Genomic DNA, 21,856 nt, shown 5'->3' on the forward strand with positions numbered 1-21,856 from the left:
AGGGAACAGGAGAATCGACGTTTCGGGCATTAGCCCTTCTTCAGGAATGAGGAAGGTTGGTCCAGCAGGCTAAGATAAATGATAGGGAGGAGGGACTTGGGGGAGGGGCGTCGGAAATGTGATAGGTGGAAAGAGGTCAAGGTGAGGGTGATAGGTCAGACTGGGGTGGTGGCGGAGAGGTCGGGAAGAAGATTGCAGGTTAGGGAGGCGGTGCTGAATTTGATGGATTTGACTGCGACAGGCTGGGGGGAGGGGAAGTGAGGAAACTGGTGAAATCCGAGTTCATCCCTTGTGGTTGGAGGGTTCCTAGCCGGAAGATGAGGCGTTCTTCCTCCAAGATGGAAATGTGTTGCTGGAAAAGCGCAGCAGGTCAGGCAGCATCTAGGGAACAGGAGAATCGACGTTTCGGGCATTAGCCCTTCTTCAGGAATGAGGAAAGTTGGTCCAGCAGGATAAGATAAAAGATAGGGAATGGAACATTAGATTACAGGGATAGTGTAGTGGTCTTGGTGGGATGCTGTTTGGAAGGTCAGTATAGGCTCAATCGGCCAAATGGCCTCTTTCTGAAATGTAGGCATTCTATCATCTCAGAGGTATCCAGTCTCAGATCCCAGATCTTGAGTATCAGGCAATTATTTGACTGCAGTATGGAGGCAGACATCACAGCTGAGCCTAATCTTGGCCCCACTCATAGTTATACTGCTGGAGGTGTAAACTGAAATGGTGTTTCACATTATGGGGTATATATAGTGATATATGTATAAGTGCTGGATATCAGGCATGCACTTTAGCCACCAAAATCTGAAAATCTAACACATTAGCAATCAACCTGCAGGTTGCTCTTCGGAGGGTCAGTGTGGACTTGTTGGGCCGAAGGGTCTGTTTCCGTACTGTAGGGAATCTAATCTAACTTTTTTTAAAATTCACATGCACACTAGTCACTGTCCTTGTCAGTTAAGCCACCTCAAAAACTCTTAGATTAGCTCAAACTGCATTTTTCTTAAGATTCCCCTTTAAATGTTGAAGAATATTATTAGCAGATCCTTGTTGCTTCTGGTGAGAAAGTGGTGCACCACTTTTTTCCAAATCAACAATGTACTATCAATACACGGCAAGGAAATATTACTGTAAAGAAGCAAACTGTGCCACATTCAAGAAATCTGCAACACTTGCATTCACGGTGGTCGTGAACAAAGTGCTTTACAACCAAGGAAGCATGTTTTGAAGTGTATTCACTGTTGCAGGAAATGTGGCAGTCAATCTGCACTCGGCACACCTACACAAAGAGCAATGTGATAAATAACCCAGATGATGTTTTTTGAGATGAAGATTGATATCGGCCAGGACACCTGCTTTTCTTCAACACGGTAATCTTAACATCGACCTGAGAAGGCTCTTGTGGTGCAGTGGTTCTACCGGAGGTGTGTAATAACATCTCAACAGGTTAGTTAGAAAATATTAACATTAACCTGAGCAGTAGATCAGGGACTGATTCAACGTCTCATCTGAAAAATGGCACCTCCAACCAACAAAATGCTGCCTCCGTACTGCACGGAGTGTCAGCCCCAATTATTATGTTCAAGACCTGAAGTGGGACTTGAACAGAGGTCTTTGCAATTCAGAGGCAAGTGTACTGCAAACCAAGCCACAGCTGATATATATTGCAGAAAGATATGAAATATATATTAAAATTTTAGCACTGATTAGTTTCTCCACAAGCACCAATTTGAAGTTAGCAACTCTTTCCATAATGCAAATGAGCAGCACCAAGTTAAACTGTTTCTCTCCATTGATGCCTGCTCAGTTGGACTGTCTATATATACTTACATAAGTGCAACTTTACTGTCACCTTTCTGAACGCTTGAATGACAGCAAATGAACTAGTGAGACTTTGGCCCACATTTTTCTTGTATGAATGAAAGAAAGATGGCTGATTTAGGTCAAATGGGCCCACGTTTACTGGCTATAGCATGTCTAAAACAGACTAGATAATTTAGGAGATGAGGACTGCAGATGCGAGAGATCACAGTCGAGAGTGGGCTGCTGGAAAAGCACAGCAGGTCAGGCAGCATCTGAGGAGCAGGAGAATCAACGTTTTGGTAATTAGTATAGTCCAGTATAACTGCAAAGTTAATATGGTCTCATTTAATTTGACGTTAGCTGTGATGTTAAATTTGTTCCCAACTGGTAGTCGAGGATACACCATCAGTGCAGAGTGTACCTATCTCAAGAGCCAAAGAGGCAGACATCTGTCTGACAGTCAGGCAACAGGATCATCTTCAAACAACAGGACAGACAGACACCATCTCCGTGGGTGAGATCCCTATTGCGTGGCTCAGGGAGAATATCGTCGCAATCAACAGACATATCACTTCAGGGTCGGGTGACATCAGGAACTGGGGCTGAGGTGAGAGCAGGGGACGATGAATTTAGAAACAGTGACTCCTGGAAGAGCGGTTCTGTTCCTACTGAGGATCCTAATGTCACCAGGTATGTAACTGTGAGACACCATGCACAGATCAAAAAAGGCACCACTATGAAGACATGGAAAGCTTGACCGGATCAACTGCTTTTGTTAATCCTTGTACCATTTCACTGCTTACTTTGACTGTTCTATGAGATTGGAAATGGATCATTGCAAAAGCATTGACAGAGACCTTTCGTCAGCTCATAGGAATATTGAAGGAATGGCAACCCGATGGCAATACATAATTGAGGTCAATAGACCCAAATGAAACCAAATGGGAGAGAGGTGAGCACAACGCTGGTTCTGGGAATTGGACCCAATCGCGTGCATTATAGTTTGAATCATGACCTAACAACAATTATATAATTACTGAATTTTCTTCCGATCCGGTCCCCATGCCCCACAATTACAGTCGCGTGCAAGTTGCTGACCATGCAGTTTTGTTTTTGGTTAACAGATGAGCCAGGCTGTGTGTGTGTTAAAGAGAAGCACTGCAAGGCCACTAACCCCTCTTCAGTTTACTCAGGCAGCCCGAGTGGCAGAACGAGCGTGCGGATCCCGTCTCCCAGCAGCTCCTGCCCTTCATCCCCACCCCCGCCCCTCGCCTGGTTGTCCCGGGGAAAGCGGAGCCGGGTTCGGTCCTCGATCAGTCACCAGTGCCTCTCCTCAGCGTCCATCCCGCTCGGCGGGGAATCTCTCTCTCACTTGCTTGTACATGCTGCTTTCACCCCCCCCTCTCACTCAATGCAGCACTCCGGGCTTTCATACCACAATGCACTGCTGCTTACTCCACAGCCCGGGCCAGTTTAACTCCTCACCTCCCGAAATCAAGACCGCCTTCACTGCATCCAGCACTCCTCCCCATTCCGCCACCTCTAAATGGATACACTTCACATCTTTCCCTGAAGGAGCTCTCTGAAGAATCCCACTGAACCCATCACATTCAGATACAGGAGAGTGAGTGACATGCAGGAATCTAATCCAGGGATTCAGTGTAATTAACTTATGAATCTAACCGAGAGATTGGGATGGTGTATTACCGAATAATGAATACCTAGGAGTTTTATAGGCAGGAGGGTAACCCTCTGAAGAATTCAGATCGTTTATTTATAGGATAATGGACAGCTAGGAGTGACACACCAGCAGGAATGAGATCTCAGAAACTGGCATGTGGAATGAGAAGTGAAAAAAAACCCAAAGAAAATGTGCAGCCTGTAGAAAAATTATTGATTGGGCCACAAAAGTAGCGTCATATAATCAGAGATCTGCAGTTTGGGAAAAAAAAAAGGCTCTTTGGTCCATTGTCTGTCCCTGTCATAAACAACCATCTAACTATTCTAATCCAATTTTCCAGCACTTGGCCCAAAGTTTTGGTACCGCAAGTACACATCATCCCTATAGTTTGGAAGCAGGCCATTCAGCTCATCGAGTCCACATTATCCTGTGCACAGCATCTCACTCAGACCCATTCCCCTACCCCTGCATTTTCCATGCCTAACCCACCAAGCCTGCACATCCCTGGACACTATGGGACAATTTAGCATGGCCAATCTGTTTAACCTATACATCTTTGGACTGTGGGAGGAAACCCACGCAGATAGTCGCCCAAGGCTGGTATCGAGCACAGGTCCTTGGGGTTGTGAGGCAGCAGTGCTAACCACTGTGCCACCATAAATTCTTTTGCACTGTGTGAAGATTCCTGCCTCTACCATCCTTAAATGCAGTGTGTTTCAGATTCCCAATCTGGATGAAAATGTTTTTCCTCACATCACCTCGAAACCTCTTAAGTCTATGACCCCAGTCATTGATCCCTTCATCAATGGGGAAAGTTTCTTCCTGTCTATGCCCCTCAATTTTTATCCACATCAATCATGTCCTTCCCCAGTCTCCTCTGCTCCAGGGAAAACAATCCCAGTCTGTCAAACCTCTCTTTATAACTAAACCATGCAATATCCTAGCAAATCTCCTCTGCATCCTCCCCAGTGCTATCATATCCCTCCTGCTATGTGGATTCCAGAGCTGCACACAGTGCTCCTGCTGTAATCTAACCAATGTCTTAAACATTCCAGTATGACCTCACTGTTCTTAAACTTTAAAGGACAGGTGTACATATACACCAAGGTTCCTCTAATCCTTGGTGCTTACCAGGGTTCTACCTTTCATCATGGATTTCCTTGCTTTGTTTATCCTGTCCAAGTGTATCACCTCGCATTTATTCAGACTGAATTCTATTTGCCACAGACCAGCCCACCTGACCACCCCGCTACATCCTCTCCTGGTCTAAAGCTGTCCTCCTCACTATATACCACCTCACCAATTTTTGCATCATCAGCGAACTTACTGATCAATCCTCCCACAATCAAGTCTAATTCATTTATATAAACCACAAAAACAGCAAGGGCCCTAACTGAAACAAACAGTGGAGAAGGTTTGGCAGCATCTGTGGAAAGAAAGTAAAGTTAACATTTCGGGTCCAGTGACTCTTCTTCAGAAATCCAACACTGCCCCTATAGGACCCCAATGGACACAGATTTGCAGTTGGATAAACACTCCTCAACCATCATCAGCTGCTTCCTGCTGCTCTGCAAAGTGTGGATCCAATTTGCCAAATTTCCTTGCATCCCGTGGGCTATGACCTTTGCTGTCAGTCTCCCTTATCAAAAGCCTTGCCGAAGTCCAAGTGGACTACACCAAAAGCATAGCGTCCCCAGATTTGGAAAAGTATGTTTAGGAAGACAATCAAGACCATAGAGAGAATTCACGAAGCTGCACCTGGGGTTTGGTACCAAGAAGAACTGGAGATGCTAACTGTTTCGCTCCACAGATGCTGTCAGACCTGCTGAGTTTCTCCAGTTCTATTTTTAATTTAGGAATTTACTTTAAAGCTGTATGGCCAAAAAAAGGATTACTAAGGATTCAACTTAATAAGCTCCTGGGGAGTGTTGCTAAACAAAAAGACCTTGGAGTGCAGGTTCATAGCTCCTTGAAAGTGGAATCGCAGGTAGATAGGATAGTGAAGAAGGCATTTGATACGCTTTCCATTACTCGTCAGGGCATTAGATATGTGAGTTGGGAGGTCATGTTGCGGCTATACAGGACATTGGTTAGGCCACTTTTAGAATATTATATACAATTCTGGTCTCTTCCCTAACAGAAGGATGTTGTAAAACTTGAAAGGGTTTGTTGCCAGGGTTGGAGGATGTGAGCTATAGGGAAAGGCTGAATAGGCTGTAGGTGTTTTCCCTGGAATGTCGGAGGCTGTGGGGTGACCTTATAGAGGTTTATAAAATCATGAGGAGCATGGAGAGGATAAATAGTCAAGGTCTTTTCCCTGGGGTGGAGGAGTCCAGAACTAGTGGGCATAGGTTTAGGGTGAGAGGGAAAAAATTTAAAAGGGGCCTAAGGGGCAACTATTTCATGCAGAGGATGGGGCGTGTATGGAATGAGCTGCCAGAGGAAGTGGTGAAAGCTGGTATAATTATAATATTTAAAAGGCATCTGGATGGATATATGAATAGGAATTTTTTAGAGGAATATGGGACTGGATTAGGTTAGGATATCTGGTTGGCATGGACGAGTTGATCTGAAGGGCCTGTTTCCATGCTGTATATTTCAATGACTCTAACAGAAGGATTTGATATACTAAATCGCAACTGATAAGTCAGTGAATAATGGAAAGCATTAATGATTATTAGAAGGGAGAGGTCAGACAATTTTTATTTATATCGAGGGTTATTGGACAGAAAATGGTGGAACAAATGGCCTTTAAAAAGGAAAGGGAAGATTTGAAAAATAACAAAGTTATCTGTCAATGTCTATCTATTTACCTATGTTCTATGGAGAGTAGGCAAGAGAATGAGATTAGGTTAAAAACTTGTTTTATGAGGAATGACTCGTCACATAGAGGTGCACAAGGACACGTGGTGATCCAAAAAATGCAAATTAATTTCTGTGTCCTAGATTACAATGAGATGATGTGTTGAAGAACTAACCCTGCAAGTATAATACCAGGAATGGAAAATATAAATTTGGTTGTAGCTGTTCCTCAAATGTCAAAGACTGAACTATAACTTATCAAAATAAATAACACAGTGAGACAGCAGATAGACTCACAATTAATGCTGAAGGACAGCAACACTGGCCTTCTTAGTTCAATCAGCTTGGTATCAACACCAGCCACAGTCAACCTGAGGCAACACTACACAAAACTGGCACCATGCATTCAAGGGCAAAAACAATAGAAGCATCAGAAAGACATTAGAACATGTTAAAAGAAAAGCAATAAAGATTGCATTTATATAGTACCTTTCATGATGAAAGAACATCACAAAGCACTTTACAATCAATAAAATGTTATTGACATGTAGTCACTGATGTAAAATGGGAAACTCGATAGATATTTTCACACAGCAAGCTCCCAAAAACAGCAATGAACTATCACTTGGTTTCTATACCCTGTAACTCATTAAAATCAGATATTCTAGTCACACATAGTGTGACAGGCATACTTTCAGAATTTGCTGATAAATTAAGGACCGTTCCTCCTTTGATGGTCTGAAAAGTTAAAGAAATGTCCTGACAAACCACCAACGAATCTCAATGCTTTACTGATTGGATAGCTTGGAGAACACAAGTAATTGTGCACAGGGACAGACATTCAGCTTGGCTGGTCGTTCTTGTCTATGGAACCAGTGACCAATCTACTCAGTAGCTGCAAAATCAATGTCAAGCTCACCCATTTTTTTTTGTTTAACCTACTTGTCTGACAATTCTCACTGCAGATTAATATAACATTTTTGCCTTTCACAGATAACGTTGCCAACCCTCTAGAATTGGCCTGAAGTCTTCAAGAATTGGAAACCAATTTCCAGAACACTGCTGTGTGCAAACTTGGAGAAAAAAATAGTAAAGGCCATTCAAAAACAAACTGCTATTTTCTTTGAACATTTCTTTTTAGCAAATATAAAAAATATTGAAAATGGGAAAGAAAGGCCATTGTCTGACAGTCAACTGGTCAATGCGTCATCTTGCTTTTCAATAGGCGTAGGAATGCAGTGAGTCCCAAGGATGTTGATGTGGAACATGGGGATACATCAAGGTGATGAGACCTCCAGGAATCCATTTAACCACAGTTCGCAGATGTCAACAAACACACTAGGTGGTCCATGCTGTACTCAACTTAAAATAGTCAGCCAATTTATTTTGCTGCATTCCAATGTAATACAAATATACTTTTACAGTGATTTGTAAAAGTTACATCATAAGTCACAGGTAAGCTGTAGTATTGTGTCCAATTTTAATTTTTGTTCATTCACAGGATGTGGGCATCACTGGCTAGGCCAGCATTTATTGTTCATCAATAGGAGGATAGTTAAGAGTTGTTGTTGTTGGTTTCGTGTCACATATAGGCCAGGCCAGTTAAGGATGGTATATCCTTTCCTAAAGGACATTGTGAACTAGGTGGGGTTTTTCCCTGACAAATAAACAATGGTTTCACTGTTAGACGTTTAATTCCAAATCTGTCATGGGGCTGTGGCAGACTTTGAACCCAGGTCTCTGGATTAATAGCCTGGCAATAAAACCACTAGGCCAAGATTATTTCAGAAGAATGCCAAGGCCTTTGAGATGAATCCAAAGAGACTTATCAGAACAAATGGGATGAGGGACTTCAATTATTTTGAAGACTAGAGAAGTTCAAAATTACAACAAAGATTGGGAGAAACATTTCCATTTGTAGGAGAATCAGTAACCAGAGAGAAGAGATTCAACATCATTGGCAAAAGACCAAGTAGGAAAAGGAGGAGTTTTCTTTATGTCTGAGACACATGCTGTTTAAAAAAACATTAGCAGAACAGATTCAATTCCAACTGGGAATTTTACAAACACTGAAAAGGGAAATATTGCAGTGTGAAGGGGAATGAGGAATACAGTGGCACTAAAGCTGCCTTAAATGATGGGCCAAATCACCACATTCTGTGCTACACTGTTCTATAAAATCCAAGCATCTTAGTCAATACAAAGCCATAATAAAGGACCCCATCTCACTTTACAGTGAACTCTTTGGGTCCCTTATGAATTGGTGTCAAGCACAGCAGGAGCAGTCAGCCAACTCAGGTCTATTCAATCATAATAAAAGAAATTGTGTAAGCAAATGGCTTTTGATGAGAAACTGGTAAGATTATATTAAGCTGCTAATAGTGGAGAGGGAGTGAGTATAATTAAAAGTTGCAGTGTTTACCTTTGTCAGCAATGAACATTGTTACAATTGTTCTTGTAATACAACCTTATGGAGGTAAAAGGTAAACATACACATGTAACTAGATATTTCTAATCTATCTGTTGAGAGATGTTATCACACACATCCAGAACAGATGGGACTTGAATCCAGACCTGCTGGTTTAAAGGTAGTGACACTACCACTGCACCACATGCATGTATCCATATATTTTCTAAGCAACTTGATCACAGATGTTGATCACAACGCACCTCTGGAGCAGGTGGGATTTGAAGCCAGACCTCTTGGCCCAGAGAAAGGAACACAACACTGCATCACCAAAGAGCCCCCACATGTGTATGTCATCTAATAAAATCCTCTGATGGTTTTACATGTTTTTGGATGTGTAAACTAGATGCCTGTAAGTCTGCACTGGTTCCTTGGTAATAAATTCAAGTGTACTTCATCTAGTATTCCAGATAGTATCCTCTAAAAGGCTGGGCTTGGAACACAATGATAGTGCTTCTGACTCCAGACCAGATGGTCCAGTGTTCAAATCAAGGCAGGCTTAGGAAGCTTTATCTCACCTCAATTTCCAAGGACTCTTGTGGTGCAGTGGTAGTGTCCCTACCCCTGAACCAAGAGACCCAGATTCAAGTCCCACCTAATCCAGAGGCGTGTAGTAACATCTCTGAACAGATTGATTAGAAAAATAGGTTAAATTTTTAAAAACTCACCTAAGATGCTTTTGGAAATAATGAAGTCAACATGACTTTTATATAGCACCTTTCATTGCCTCCAGAACATTTCAAAGTGTTTTACAGCCAATTAAGTATATTTTTCTTAAAGGGTCATCACTAATGTAGAAAACAGGGCAGTCAATCTGCACACAGCAATAAGATAATGTCCACTTAAAGATTTTACTGATGGGGTCTGAGATATAATATTGGCCTGAACGCAGCTCTGCTCATCTTCATTGTTTCTGGGATCTTTTACACCTATCCAGCAGAATAGTGGGTGTCTTAGTTTAATGTCCCTTCCAAAAAACAACTAAGACTGAATACACCTGGTGACAGAGGAGCCTGGGACAAGGATATATAGTCAGAAAAAAATCATTACAAGAGGTTCCTCAATCCCTCGGGAACTGTGATAGTCCCAGAAAATTCAAGGATAGTACATTCACTCAGGGGAAAATTTTAAAAAAGAGGTATTTTGCATTCCCTTGGAAAATTTCAATATTTCTTAACTTTAATATAACACTAGAGGTGTGTCAATGTAGTGATGAGTTTACCAGAACTGACTTGTGATGGTCAGTTTGCTTTCTACTTCATTAAATTTAATAGGTGAGCTACAAAACAATAAAATTCACAATGGAAGCTGTGAAACCAGTAGGAGTCAAATGAACAAGAGCTCGGTGGCACTAGGCAGGTACATTGCATTATATCAATGTCACTGAACACAGTGACATCATAGTCAAGTGCATCCATGTATTATTGAAACATAGGTAGAATGTGTCGACAGGGTAGATGTCAAATGATGTTTCCACTGGTGGAGAAATCTCGAATTAGAGGTCATAGTTACAGAATAAGGAGACACACATTTAAAACTAAAATGTGAAGGAATTTATTCTCTTATGTGGCAGTGAATGTGTGGAATTTTATGCCCCAGTGTTGTGGCAGCTAGATTCTGAGAAGTATTTAGGGAGGAGGTAGATTGTTTGAAATACTGGAGAGTTGAGAGCAATGATGAACTGGCACAAAAGAGGAGTTGAGGCCTACAGTAGGTCAGCCATGTTGTTTTAGAATGGTGAGGCAAGCTTGAGGAGCTGAATAGCCTACTCCTGCTCCTAGTTTTTATGCTTTTATTATAACAATGTTGTAACAACATTGCATTAGAAAGTTAGAATGTCTTTTAGTACATATCTCACGGATATGGATGCATTAATATTTGTTTATTCAATTGGTAATCAGGCACTTCAGCAGTTCCTTGTCCTTAAGCTTGTTTTAGGGATATGGATAAATTACTATCATATGTAAAAAAAAGCTTTATTGTAAGAATATAGGTCAATATGACCTGTAATCTGCTTTCATCTCTTTCCAGGTAAATGTAATTGCTCCATGGAGATAGTGCAATGAATAACACATTCCTTATAACCATTTAGCATAATTTCTACCTTAGCCACCATCAAGTAGCAGGTGAAACACTGTACTTGGACTCATCCACCGCCAAACCACAACAACGCGACGGTTGGAGGAGGAGCGTCTTATCTTCCGACTGGGAACCCTCCAACCACAGGGGATGAACTTGGACTTCACCAGTTTCTTCATCCCCCCTCCCCCCACCTTGTCTCAGCCGAATCCCTCCAGCCCGGCACCGCCTTCCTGACCTGCAGTCTTCTTCTTGACCTCTCCGCCTCCATCCTACTCCGACCTATCACCCTCACCTTGACCTCTTTCCACCTATCACATTTCCAACGCCCCTCCTCCAAGTCCCTCCTCCCTACCTTTTATCTTCTCCTGCTGAACACTCTCTGCTCATTCCTGAAGAAGGGCCTGTGCCCGAAACATCGAATCTCCTGTTCCCTGGATGCTGCCTGACCTGCTGTGCTGTTCCAGCAATAAAGTTTCAACTTTGATCTCCAGCATCTGCAGACCTCACTTTCTCCTGAAACACTGTACTACTCCATTATTTGATTGCAGACTCCAATTAATGTCTCACTTTGTGTTTCTTTTCTTTGTTTCTGTCAACTTCTTTACCTTACACTTTAGGAAAAGCTGAAAGATCATTTGAGCCTTAAAACTAAGTGCCATTCCTCTCCTTTAAATTGAATGTAGATGCATGAAAATTGCAATTCATATCAAATTGCATCCCATGTGCTTGAAGCTATATCAAGGGTATGTACAATTATATTGATGACCTTGCCAAAGGAAAGTTATAACTCTAAATATTTAGCTAGACTTATATTAGCTCATAACAATTCAACTAACACACAAGCATCACTCCAATCACATCATTCTTGAAACATCTACATGTAATTCAATACCAATTTAACATTTCACTCAAGATATATTCATTTCATTCAAAATTAACAAGCACAGAAGTGTTCATTATGCAAACTATAGAACGACTGTACAGTGGGGAAGAAGGACTATGTTAGCCTATTACTCCTGAGAACATTGTTCCAAGTCTAGTTCCTAACAGCCTTTTACATGATAGGAAGATTCATGGCTGAAGAACTCTCAGATGGAGAGAAATAGGTAGTTTTGATCCTTGGTGTGATTTAGAGTGCCAGCCAGAATGTTGTTGTCTATCTCACGTCAGGGTGAAAGACAGAAAACAGCCTGTGGAAAAGGATGGGCAAACCTGATTTTCGCCCAAGTGAGGACCAACAACATTGGCAACATTTGAGGATCTGGAAAGAAAGTTTGAAAAGAAAACAAGGCAAGTATTCTTGAAAATACTATGAGAGATTATTTCAATGAAACTCGTAGTACTTAAAGGAATAGACAAGATGGATGCAGTTAAAATGTTTCCATTTGAAGGGAGTCTAGAATCATGGGGCATAATTTGAAAATATGGAAGATCCCATTTAGCACCGAGATGAAGAGAAATGCTTTGACAAAGAGGGTTGTGAACCTTTTAAACTTTCTACCTCAGAGGGAGGTGGAGTCTCAGCATTTGAGAATGTTTACAAGGTAGAGATTGATGGATTTATGATGCCAAGATATTGGGAATAGTGTGGGTAAAATGGTTGATTAGCCATGATAATATTAAATTCCCGCCTCAGGCGTCTGACTGTGTGGAGTTTGCACATTCTCCCCGTGACTGCGTGGGTTTCCTCCAGGTGCTCCGTTTTCCTCCCACAGACCAAAAATGTGCAGGTTAGGTGAATTGGCCATGCTACATTGCCCGTAGTGTTAGGTGAAGGGATAAATGTAGGGGAATGGGTCTGGGTGGGTTGCGCTTCGGCGGGTCGGTGTGGACTTGTTGGGCTGAAGGGCTTGTTTCCACACTGTAGGTAATCTAATCTAATCTAATCTAAATAGTGCAGCAGACTTGTTAGGCTGAATAGCCTGTTTCTATATATGTTCAATTAAGAAAGTATTCATTTCGTTTTGCCTAATAGATAAAATTTGTAATACAAGATGATATGAGCGAATATTTTAAAAAGTCTAATCAGAGACTGTGGCACATATAGACTGTGTTTGATTAGTTTATAGAAATGTTTTTGATAGAATCGCTGAGTAACAAGGGATGTATTTATTTGATGCATATGTGGGTTCTCAGAGTTAAGATTTTAACTTACAACCCTTGTTATAAAAACTGAAACTTCCAGGGACTTGGGTGCAATTCATTTCAAGTGGGAACTGGAAGCAGACATTAACACATTAGCAGCTAAACTTACATTCTCTTTCCTTTGAACCATAAGAATTTTGATGCTTCTCTATTTGATTGAAGTTAACTACATTTGTAATATAGAGGTCATACTTTACTGAATGCCATGAATCTTTTTATAACAAGATTCTGGATTAAACTGTTTGTTTATTAAATGACTGCTGAGAGGAACTAATCTTATAACTTCAAGTACTCTGGTAATATGAAGTAAATGAGTTTGTCGTCAGGACACTTTGGAGTGAATTACATACACTATAAGGCATCAAATAACTGGTATCATTAAAATTCTGTAACTGTTTAATAGTGAACATGGTTATGTATCCAGTTTGTTTATCTTCTTCTTGTTCGTCTCCAGATGATCCTTTCCATTACAATCCCAGATAAATGATGTATTTTGCATTGATAATTTAACACATCCCATTATCAAAACTTTCACTTACAGCCCACGATATGTGACATTCACCCTCACTCTGGCAACAGATATAATAAATTCAAAAGATATGAATTTGCATTAATCTCTAGATTTATAAGGGATGCCTTCAGGGCCCTCATGACTCAGTGGTAGAGTTCTTATCTCTGAACCAGAAGACTGTCAAGTTCCCCATCTGCTCCAGAAGAAGTTAAAACAGGTTTGAGCAGGTTGATTATATGTAACGATAAGGGATGCTTGTGTCTCTGTGGCAAGTTCAGGGTTAGATTTTTTAACCACCTTCTGCTGAGATTTTGATCAATCTGGAGAAGGTTAGGAATAATAGTTAAGGAGGGATGGAGTTCACAACATTCACAAATTTCCCCATTTCCTAGTGGGTGAATCTATAATCATGACGTAGCCAAATTACATTTTGAGAGAAAGCAATGGTTTCCACCTTTCATCACTGCCCAGGCCTAGTTGGGGGTTATCTGTTTGGCCACAGCATTCCAAACTGGACTGAGTGGGACAATAAGTGTATTTTGGAAGAGACGATGCAAACCTTTTTGTAAGTTGTCATGCACAGACCTCATCAGCAACAGAAGCAATTCATTAGAAAGAAGTGTGTCACCATCTCTATCTGCCAACACTGCAATAGATTCCACTCCCAGCCTTTTCCCTTCCTTCACTCTCCAGCCATCCACCTTGGCTCTCATCCCCAGATTGATGCAAACTTTCATTCTAGGACTGGTAAGGCACGCTGGCATGAGCTAATATATGTGGAGGATCCCGAGACTGGAAATACTGCTGTAGTCACTGAGGCAGACCTAGAGCAGGCAAATTCTCAAGATACACTCTACCAGGAAATCAAGCCTCCACCTCTGCTGATTTTATCTGATTGGCAATTAGAAACTACAAATATCCTGCATTTCTGATACACATAAGTACAGGGCTCCTCTGCTGCAGTGGTATTGTTCCTACCTCTGCCCCAGAAGGCCCAGCTTTAAGGTCCACCTACTCCAGAGTCATATCATAACATCTCTGAAAAGGGTAATAACAATCTCTATAAATACGTGAGCTACAGCACAGATCCCAAGTCACTTCGCTCAATTAGACAGTTTGGCACTTAACGACCTCAGAAGTAAGTAATCAACACTAACTTGACTTAGTCGTACATTCCTTCAACTATTAAGCCTGGAAGAGAATTTTACAATTTTATCTTGCTCTCTGTTTGAAGTCTCTTACTTATAATCTTCTATCGATGTAGCTACACTCTAAACTCCTCCACTAGCATAAATACCAAAAAGGAAAGCCTAAAACTGTCGAATACAGGCCCAACACATTGTGTCTTCTTCCATTATGACTAGCATATTAATTTCCAAACATTGCTGTTTTTTTCCATCTGGGTAGTTGGTTTCAGTTAACTATGTCCCACAGTGTCCCATAATATGCATTGTTCTGGTTTTAAACAAAACTCAAGTCCATCCTTGCATTTTAGTATCGTAGGATCATTATAGCATCGAACGTGTTTAAGACCGCATCCACTGAATCTGTATTGTAGCTTATCTTAGACCCAGATAATCCTTCTATACTGTGAACCCCAACACTTTTCTCATGACTGAGACGTTAATATTTTCTGTAAGTACTTAGTTTGATGTTCCACTCTTCATAATGATAGCTAGAAATGTGATTTTTTTTACACTTTATTCAAAAAGCTGAGGTGCTGTCATTAATATCCTGTGAAAATGTAACTCCAAATCCCACTGCTCTTCTGTAGCAATAAGCCTACTTTCATTCAAAGAATAATTGCTTCTACTGGGTTTTTTAAAAACCAAACTCCTGTCCCTCATTGCTAACATTGAACTCCTTCTGCTACTTCGCTCTCATCTTATTAACATTCCTTTCAGTTTACTTCAGTCTTGTGAACGACGAACTATTCATCCTATTTTGATATTATCTAAAAATGTTGACACTTTTCCTTCTAGGCAATATATCTGAATTATTAGTGACCAAACAAAACTGTACCATATCACACCATCTTGTGAAAATAATACCTTCATTTCCTACCTTCAGTTTTCTCCCTCCTAACGAATGTTATGGACCAGACCAACCCCCTCTAAAAACATGTCAAGGAGATAGCTGAGACCCTAACATTTTCTTATTTTAAAGGCGAATGCCAGGTGTTCTGTTCCGGATGCAATTCAATTGGTTAAACTACCAGGCTTGAAGCAAAACACACTTGTATTTTAACTATAATGTAAGGATAAAGAAAAGAAAGAAAAATTGGAATAACTTAAGTCTATTGGAAAACTTAACAGAATAATAGATTATTTAACTACTAAACAACAACTGTCCCAATATAATAACATTCCATAAACACACCCTTGACAAAGGCAAATTCAGTAAAATAGATTCTCACATTCAATTTCAACAGAGAGATGTAGCAGACTTCACAATCCCAATAGCTACTGAAAGCTAAAACTAAAATTCTGCTTCTGTGGGAGCTTGACCCCACCCATTCAGGCTGCTTCTATTGTTCCAACTTTCAAAGCTCCAAGACCTCACAAGCTGTTTATTACCTTACTGACTTGAAGCAGACTGCTCAACCTCTCTTCAGTAAAAAAAAGGACAAAATACACCTCTTAAAGCCATAGTATCACCACACTAATTATTAAGGCAATTCCTATCCTTATCGCCATCCCTCAATCTTCTCCAATCATCTCCCTAGTATACCTTGTCAAAAGCTTTCCTAAGATCCATATATATTACATCAACTCCATTTACCCGAATTTCCACATCTGTTACGTCTTCAGGAGATGTTACAGTCTGTATCTCTGTGGCCCCTACCTATGATTATATTTTATTTATCTAGATACAGAATAATTTTATCCTTAAATATTTCAAAACAAAAATTCCTTGTCACAGTATCAATCAGTTTCAGTTGCAAAGGTAGCACTGAACCAACCTGAAGGGGCAGGTAACCCCTAACTTCTATGACAATCTTGTCACATAGTTGGTGTAGTCCAACATCAATGTTCTGGATGCCATCATGCTGGATCCACAGGTTACTCTGATGGCCTTATATAATGCTTATCGATATTGTCTTCCATTGAGAGAAATCTGGTTGATGAACAAAGACAGGATGTCCTCAAAACTCAAAGCAGTGACAAAAAGTATGCCCAAAGTAGTGTTTCAACTGGACTGTTAACTGTATTTTAATTGAGTGTTTAATAATGTTCAGGTCGTAGGGATTAATTTGTCAAAGCAGAGCATGTAGATGATAATTTTGATTGTTGGTAAAAGTTTGTAAAATCCATCTTTGTGAAGAAAAAACTGAAGTGGAAAATTTAGGCTTCAGTTCTATTCTCAATCTTTTGACATTTTACAACAAAACTAGGAAATGACAAACCTGAAGACTGGAGCAGGAAGGGAAGATGAAGGAAAGAGATGAATTATATAATTGAAATCCTGGGGGGGAAAAAATGAAGTAGCATAGGAGATGGAATATTCACTCAAGTTTGAAAAAAGGGAGGGAGAATAGTTGATAGGGAGATATATTAAGGAAAAGGAGAAGTAATGGGTTTTGGAGTATCGACTAAATAGAAACAAAGAAGTTATGAATACAAACATTATTAGTTAATATTATATAACCCATCATCTCTAACACAGCCCTAAAGCAAACAAGCTGGACTGTTCTTCCATGTACACAATAAACGTTGACAGAATTCAGAAAAATAAGGCTTTGTGGGTTACAGCATCAAGTGGCCTCTATTTGGAATATTAATTGGCAGCAACACAAACACATACATCATCTCTTGTCTGATGCAGCAACAACAATAGCTTCCAACACAATCACTTTATACCCTCTGCCAATCCAGCTGCCAGTAACTGTTATTTCCATAGTTCAAATTTCATTAAATCTGCAAGAATATTCTGGAAAAGGAAGGGATAGTTCTTGATGTCTGCATGCCCCAACATAAGCCATGCATTTCCAGCAGTGTAAAAAAATCTCGAGTGTAGTGTAGCATCAGTCAAGGTCTGGAAGCAATTTCACCTTACTTTATGAATCTTTAAATGGGTATCTCACAATAGACACAACTTTAATTCCAGCAGCAACAAACAATTACCTTTCACAAAATACTTGATCATTGCACCATGTAATGATTCTTCTAATTTCCCCATTCCCAATTCTGACCAATATTCTATTCCACCCCTTTTCTTCAAAAAAAGGCTTTCTGCTTTTGTGAGTTGCTCCTACATGTAGATTATACAGGACAACAAATTGGCTATGTAAACTACAAAGGGAAAAAGGGACAGGCTCTTTATGATGCATCCGTTCTCTGCTAAGGATTACAAGAGGTCACTGCAATGAGAATGAGAGAGTATCAACAGCAGAAACTAAGCATATGTTGTGCAACTGGTACTCTGAATTACTAAAACTAGGCTAACAACCAATAGCTCCCTGTTTGAAGTGACACAAACATGCTACCTGTTTATTAATATTCTGACATTTGTTCTCATTAAATACAAAAGGCAACTGTTTTAAATGGCAAAGGGAGATACATAACAATAAAGGTATCTAACCATATCCCTCAGTGAGATTGGTCTGAAAATAATTAAGGTATTCTTTCGTTCTTGGATTTAGGAGGTATTAATAATTCACATTTAGTTTGTTTTTTTTAACCGTGGGGATTGGGGAAGGGTGCTAGTGGAAATAGAAGATTGGTGCTTCACACATGTACCCTCTCATCTGGCTCCTTGAAGTGCAAACTCTTGTGTTTTATTAGGTGAAGCATTTTTTAAAAATTGTTCATCCAGGGTGTGTGGGTGTCGTAGGCTGGGCCAACATTTATAGCAGAAACCTCGTTGTCCATGAGAAGGTAGTGAGGTGTCTTCCTGAACCTCTGCAGTCCAGTTAGTATACATACACGCACAATGAAGTAAGGGAGGGAGGTTCCAGGATGTTAACATAGCAACATTGAAGAAAGAGCAATATATTTCAGGTCAAGATGGTGAGTGCCTTTGGAGGGAACTTGCAGGTGCTGTTCCCAAGTATCTGCTGCCCTTGACCTTCTCGATGGTCATTGATGGGTTTGGCAGGAGTCCTTGGTGAATTTCTGCACTTTGTAGATAGTATACTCTGTTGATATCGAGCATCAGTGGTGGAGGGAGTGAATTTTTGTGGATGCAATGCCAGTTGTGGACTTGAAGGATTCTGAGCCTCTGACCTGCTCTTACACAATAATTTATATTGTGAGTCCAGTTCGGTTTGTGGACAATGGTAACTCCCAGGATGTTAATAGTGGGGGATACATTGATGGTAAAACATCATTGAGTATCAAGGGGCAACGGTTAGATTCTCTCATGTTGGAGCTGGTCATTACCTAGAATTTATGTGGCACAAATGTTATTTGCCACATTTTAGCCCAAATCTGAAAACTGTCCAGATTCTGTTGCATTTGGACATAGCCTGTTTCAATACTCAAGGATTTGCAAATGGTGTTGAACATTTCACAATCATTGGTGAACATCCCCACTTCTGACTGTATAATGGAAAGCAGGTCATTGATAAAGCAACTTAAGATGGTAAGGTGAAGAACACTACTCCTGAGAGTTGTCCTTGAGCTGAGTTGACTGATCTCCAACAACCACAACCACCATCCTTTCTTCAGGTAAGACACTAATCAGAAGAGAGTTCCCCCCACGCTACCACCCCCAACCCCGCCAATTCCCAATGACTCAAGTTTGCATGGGCTTCCTCATGCCACACTCAGTCAAATGCAATCTTGATGTCAAGAGAGTGCTGATTTTTTAAAAAGGATTTTTTTCACTTCTCGATGATTAAGACTAAAATCGTGAGCCAGGAAGGATAGTTTATTTTTATATATAAGGTGCAATTGAGAGCTTATTCTTTATGGGCTTAATGTCACTGAGGGCATTTAAGAGACACAGTGTGATGGTAGATTGAGAGAAGTGGTTACACAGCAGATAGATGGGTGACTGTCATGAAAGGTAAGAAGCTAGTTTAGAAGTCTCATGTGGCCACTCTGTTCTCAACCAGATATTCTATTTTGGATGGTAGGTTGAAAGGACCTTGAGTAACAAGGGATGTGGAGTATATAGTCAAAAGGAAGAAGGAAGCTTACTTAAGAGCAAGGATCAGACAGGGCTCTAAAGGGTTACAAGGTAGCCAGGAAGGAACTGAAGAATGGATTTAGGAGAACTCGAAGGCAGCATGGAAAAGCTTTAGCAAGTAGGATTATGGAAAACTCCAAGGCATTCTACACTTACATGAGGAACAACAGGATGGCCAGTGTGAGGGTTGGGCCGATCACGGATAGTGGAGGGAATTTGCGCCTGGGGTTGGAGGTAGTAGTAAGTGACTTACCTAAATGAATATTTTGCTTCAGCATTCACTACTGAGAGGGACCTTGACATTTCTGAGGACAGACTGAAACAGACTGATATGCTTGAACAGGTTGATGTTAAGAAGCAGGATATGCTGAAAATGTTGAAAAACGTAAGGATAGGCAAGTCCCCTGGGCCAACAGGATATATGCTAAGTTAGTACAGGAAGATAGGGAAGAGATTGTTGTGCTTTTGGTGATGATCTTTGCATCCTCACTGTCCACTGGAGTAGCGCTAGATGATTGCAGGGTGGCAAATGTTATTCCCTTATTCAAGAAAGGGAATAGGGATATTATTGGTAGGGATATTGTGGTAGGTAAGTTATTGGAGAGGAGTCTGAGACACAGGATTTATGATTACTTAGAAAACCGTAGTTTGATTAGAGATAGTCAGCATGGTTTTGTGAGGGCAGATCATGCCTCACAAACGTTATTGAATTCTTTGAGGATGTGACAAAAAACATTGATGAAGGTGGAGCAGTGGATCTGATGTACATGGATTTTAGCAAGGCGTTTGATAAGGTTCCCCATGGTAAGGAGGTATGGGATACAGGGAAATTTGTCTGGATATGGAATTGCTGGCCCATAGAAGACAGAGGGTGGTGATAGATGGAAAGTATTCAGCCTGAAGCTCGGTGACCAATGGTGTTCCGCAGGGATCGGTTCTGGGACCTCTGCTCTTTGTGATTTTTATAATGACTTGGATGAGAAAGTGGAAGGGTGGGTTAGTAAGTTTGCCGATGACATAAAGGTTGGTGGAGTTGTGGATAGTGTGGAGGGCTGTTGTAGATTACAATGGGACATTGACAGTATGCAGAACTGGGCTGATAAGCGGCAGATGGAGTTCAACCTGGAAAAGTGTGAAGTGACTTACTTTGGAAGATCAAATTTGAATGCAGAATACAGGGTTTAAGGTAGGATTTTTGGCAGTGTGGAGGAACAGAGGGATCTTGTGGTCCATGTCCACGTTGTTAAGAGGTGTACAAGATGATGAGAGGCATAGATAGAGTGAATAACTAGAGACTTTTTCTCAGGGCGGAAATGGCTATCATGAGGGGGCATATTAGAGTAGGATAAAAGATCGGCACAACATCAGGGACCAAAGGGCCAAAGGCCATGTACTGTGCTGAACTGTTCTAACTACTGTTGAAGGCGATAGTTTTTCAGAGGAAACTAGAAGTTGCAGCCAGCACTAAGAATGTTAAGCAGGGTTTGTCAAGGTTTAAAAGAATTATTGTTATAGGATACTCTCAGGAGTGAATGTGAATCTAGAATAGAATGTTGCTTTCCTGATGCCAGGATTAAATACGTCTCAAAATGTTTGAAGCATCTTGTCAAAGAGGAGAGTGAGATGTCGGAAGTTGGGGTTATACACATTGGTAGGAACAACGTAGTTAGGGCAAATGTCAGGCTTTGCAGAGTGAATATAAGAGATTAGGCAGAAGATTTAAAAGAAAAACTAAAAAGTAGTAATCTCTGGGATACTCCCACTGCCAGGCTCTAATTGATTTATCGGTGAGATAAATCAATGGCTGAAGAGATGGTGCAATGTGCAGGCATTCAGATTCTTGTATCATTTGGGATCTCTTCTGACATTGAAAGACCTGTTCGAAAGGGATGGGTTTCATCTGACCTGGAAATATCTTGGTTGGGGGATTTGCTGGTTTTATTTTGGGACTCTGTAAACTATTAGATATGTGGTGTAGGGGGCTCCTAAGTAGCAGTGAAAAGAGAAAGACAGATGAGGATGCTTCTGAATCAGAAAAGAGCAAGTTAGTTAGCAAGGACACACAGCAGCAAGTTAGAGAACGAGCTAACTGAAGAATTATACTACATTTATTTCATTCTGAGAGGCCTTACAAGCAAGGCTGATGAACTCAGGACATGTTTCGGATCACAGGACTGGGATATCACAGCTATTACAGAAACTTGGCTGAGGGAAGAATAATAGGGTTGTAATCATA

The 21,856-nt window shown here is 40.7% G+C and overlaps 1 protein-coding gene across 13 annotated transcripts in view; it reads right to left on the reverse strand.

The window, feature by feature from the left end:
* The window catches only part of LOC122562796 (oxysterol-binding protein 2-like), a 334,280-nt gene that overhangs the window by 196,451 nt on the left and 115,973 nt on the right, over positions 1-21,856 (reverse strand). Inside the window, exon 1 of one of the 13 annotated variants that reach the window (XM_043716000.1) lies at positions 2,975-3,154. The exons of 11 other annotated variants lie outside the window; for them this stretch is intronic. In XM_043716000.1, coding sequence (XP_043571935.1) covers positions 2,975-3,053 — 79 coding nt within the window. In that variant the 5' untranslated portion in view covers positions 3,054-3,154. Of the gene's footprint in view, positions 1-2,974; positions 3,155-21,856 lie in introns of those variants that run through there. One more of the 13 variants, XM_043716005.1, reaches the window with a different exon arrangement.

This window comes from Chiloscyllium plagiosum, chromosome 25 (genome assembly GCF_004010195.1).
Source record: "Chiloscyllium plagiosum isolate BGI_BamShark_2017 chromosome 25, ASM401019v2, whole genome shotgun sequence".
NCBI lineage: Eukaryota > Metazoa > Chordata > Chondrichthyes > Orectolobiformes > Hemiscylliidae > Chiloscyllium > Chiloscyllium plagiosum.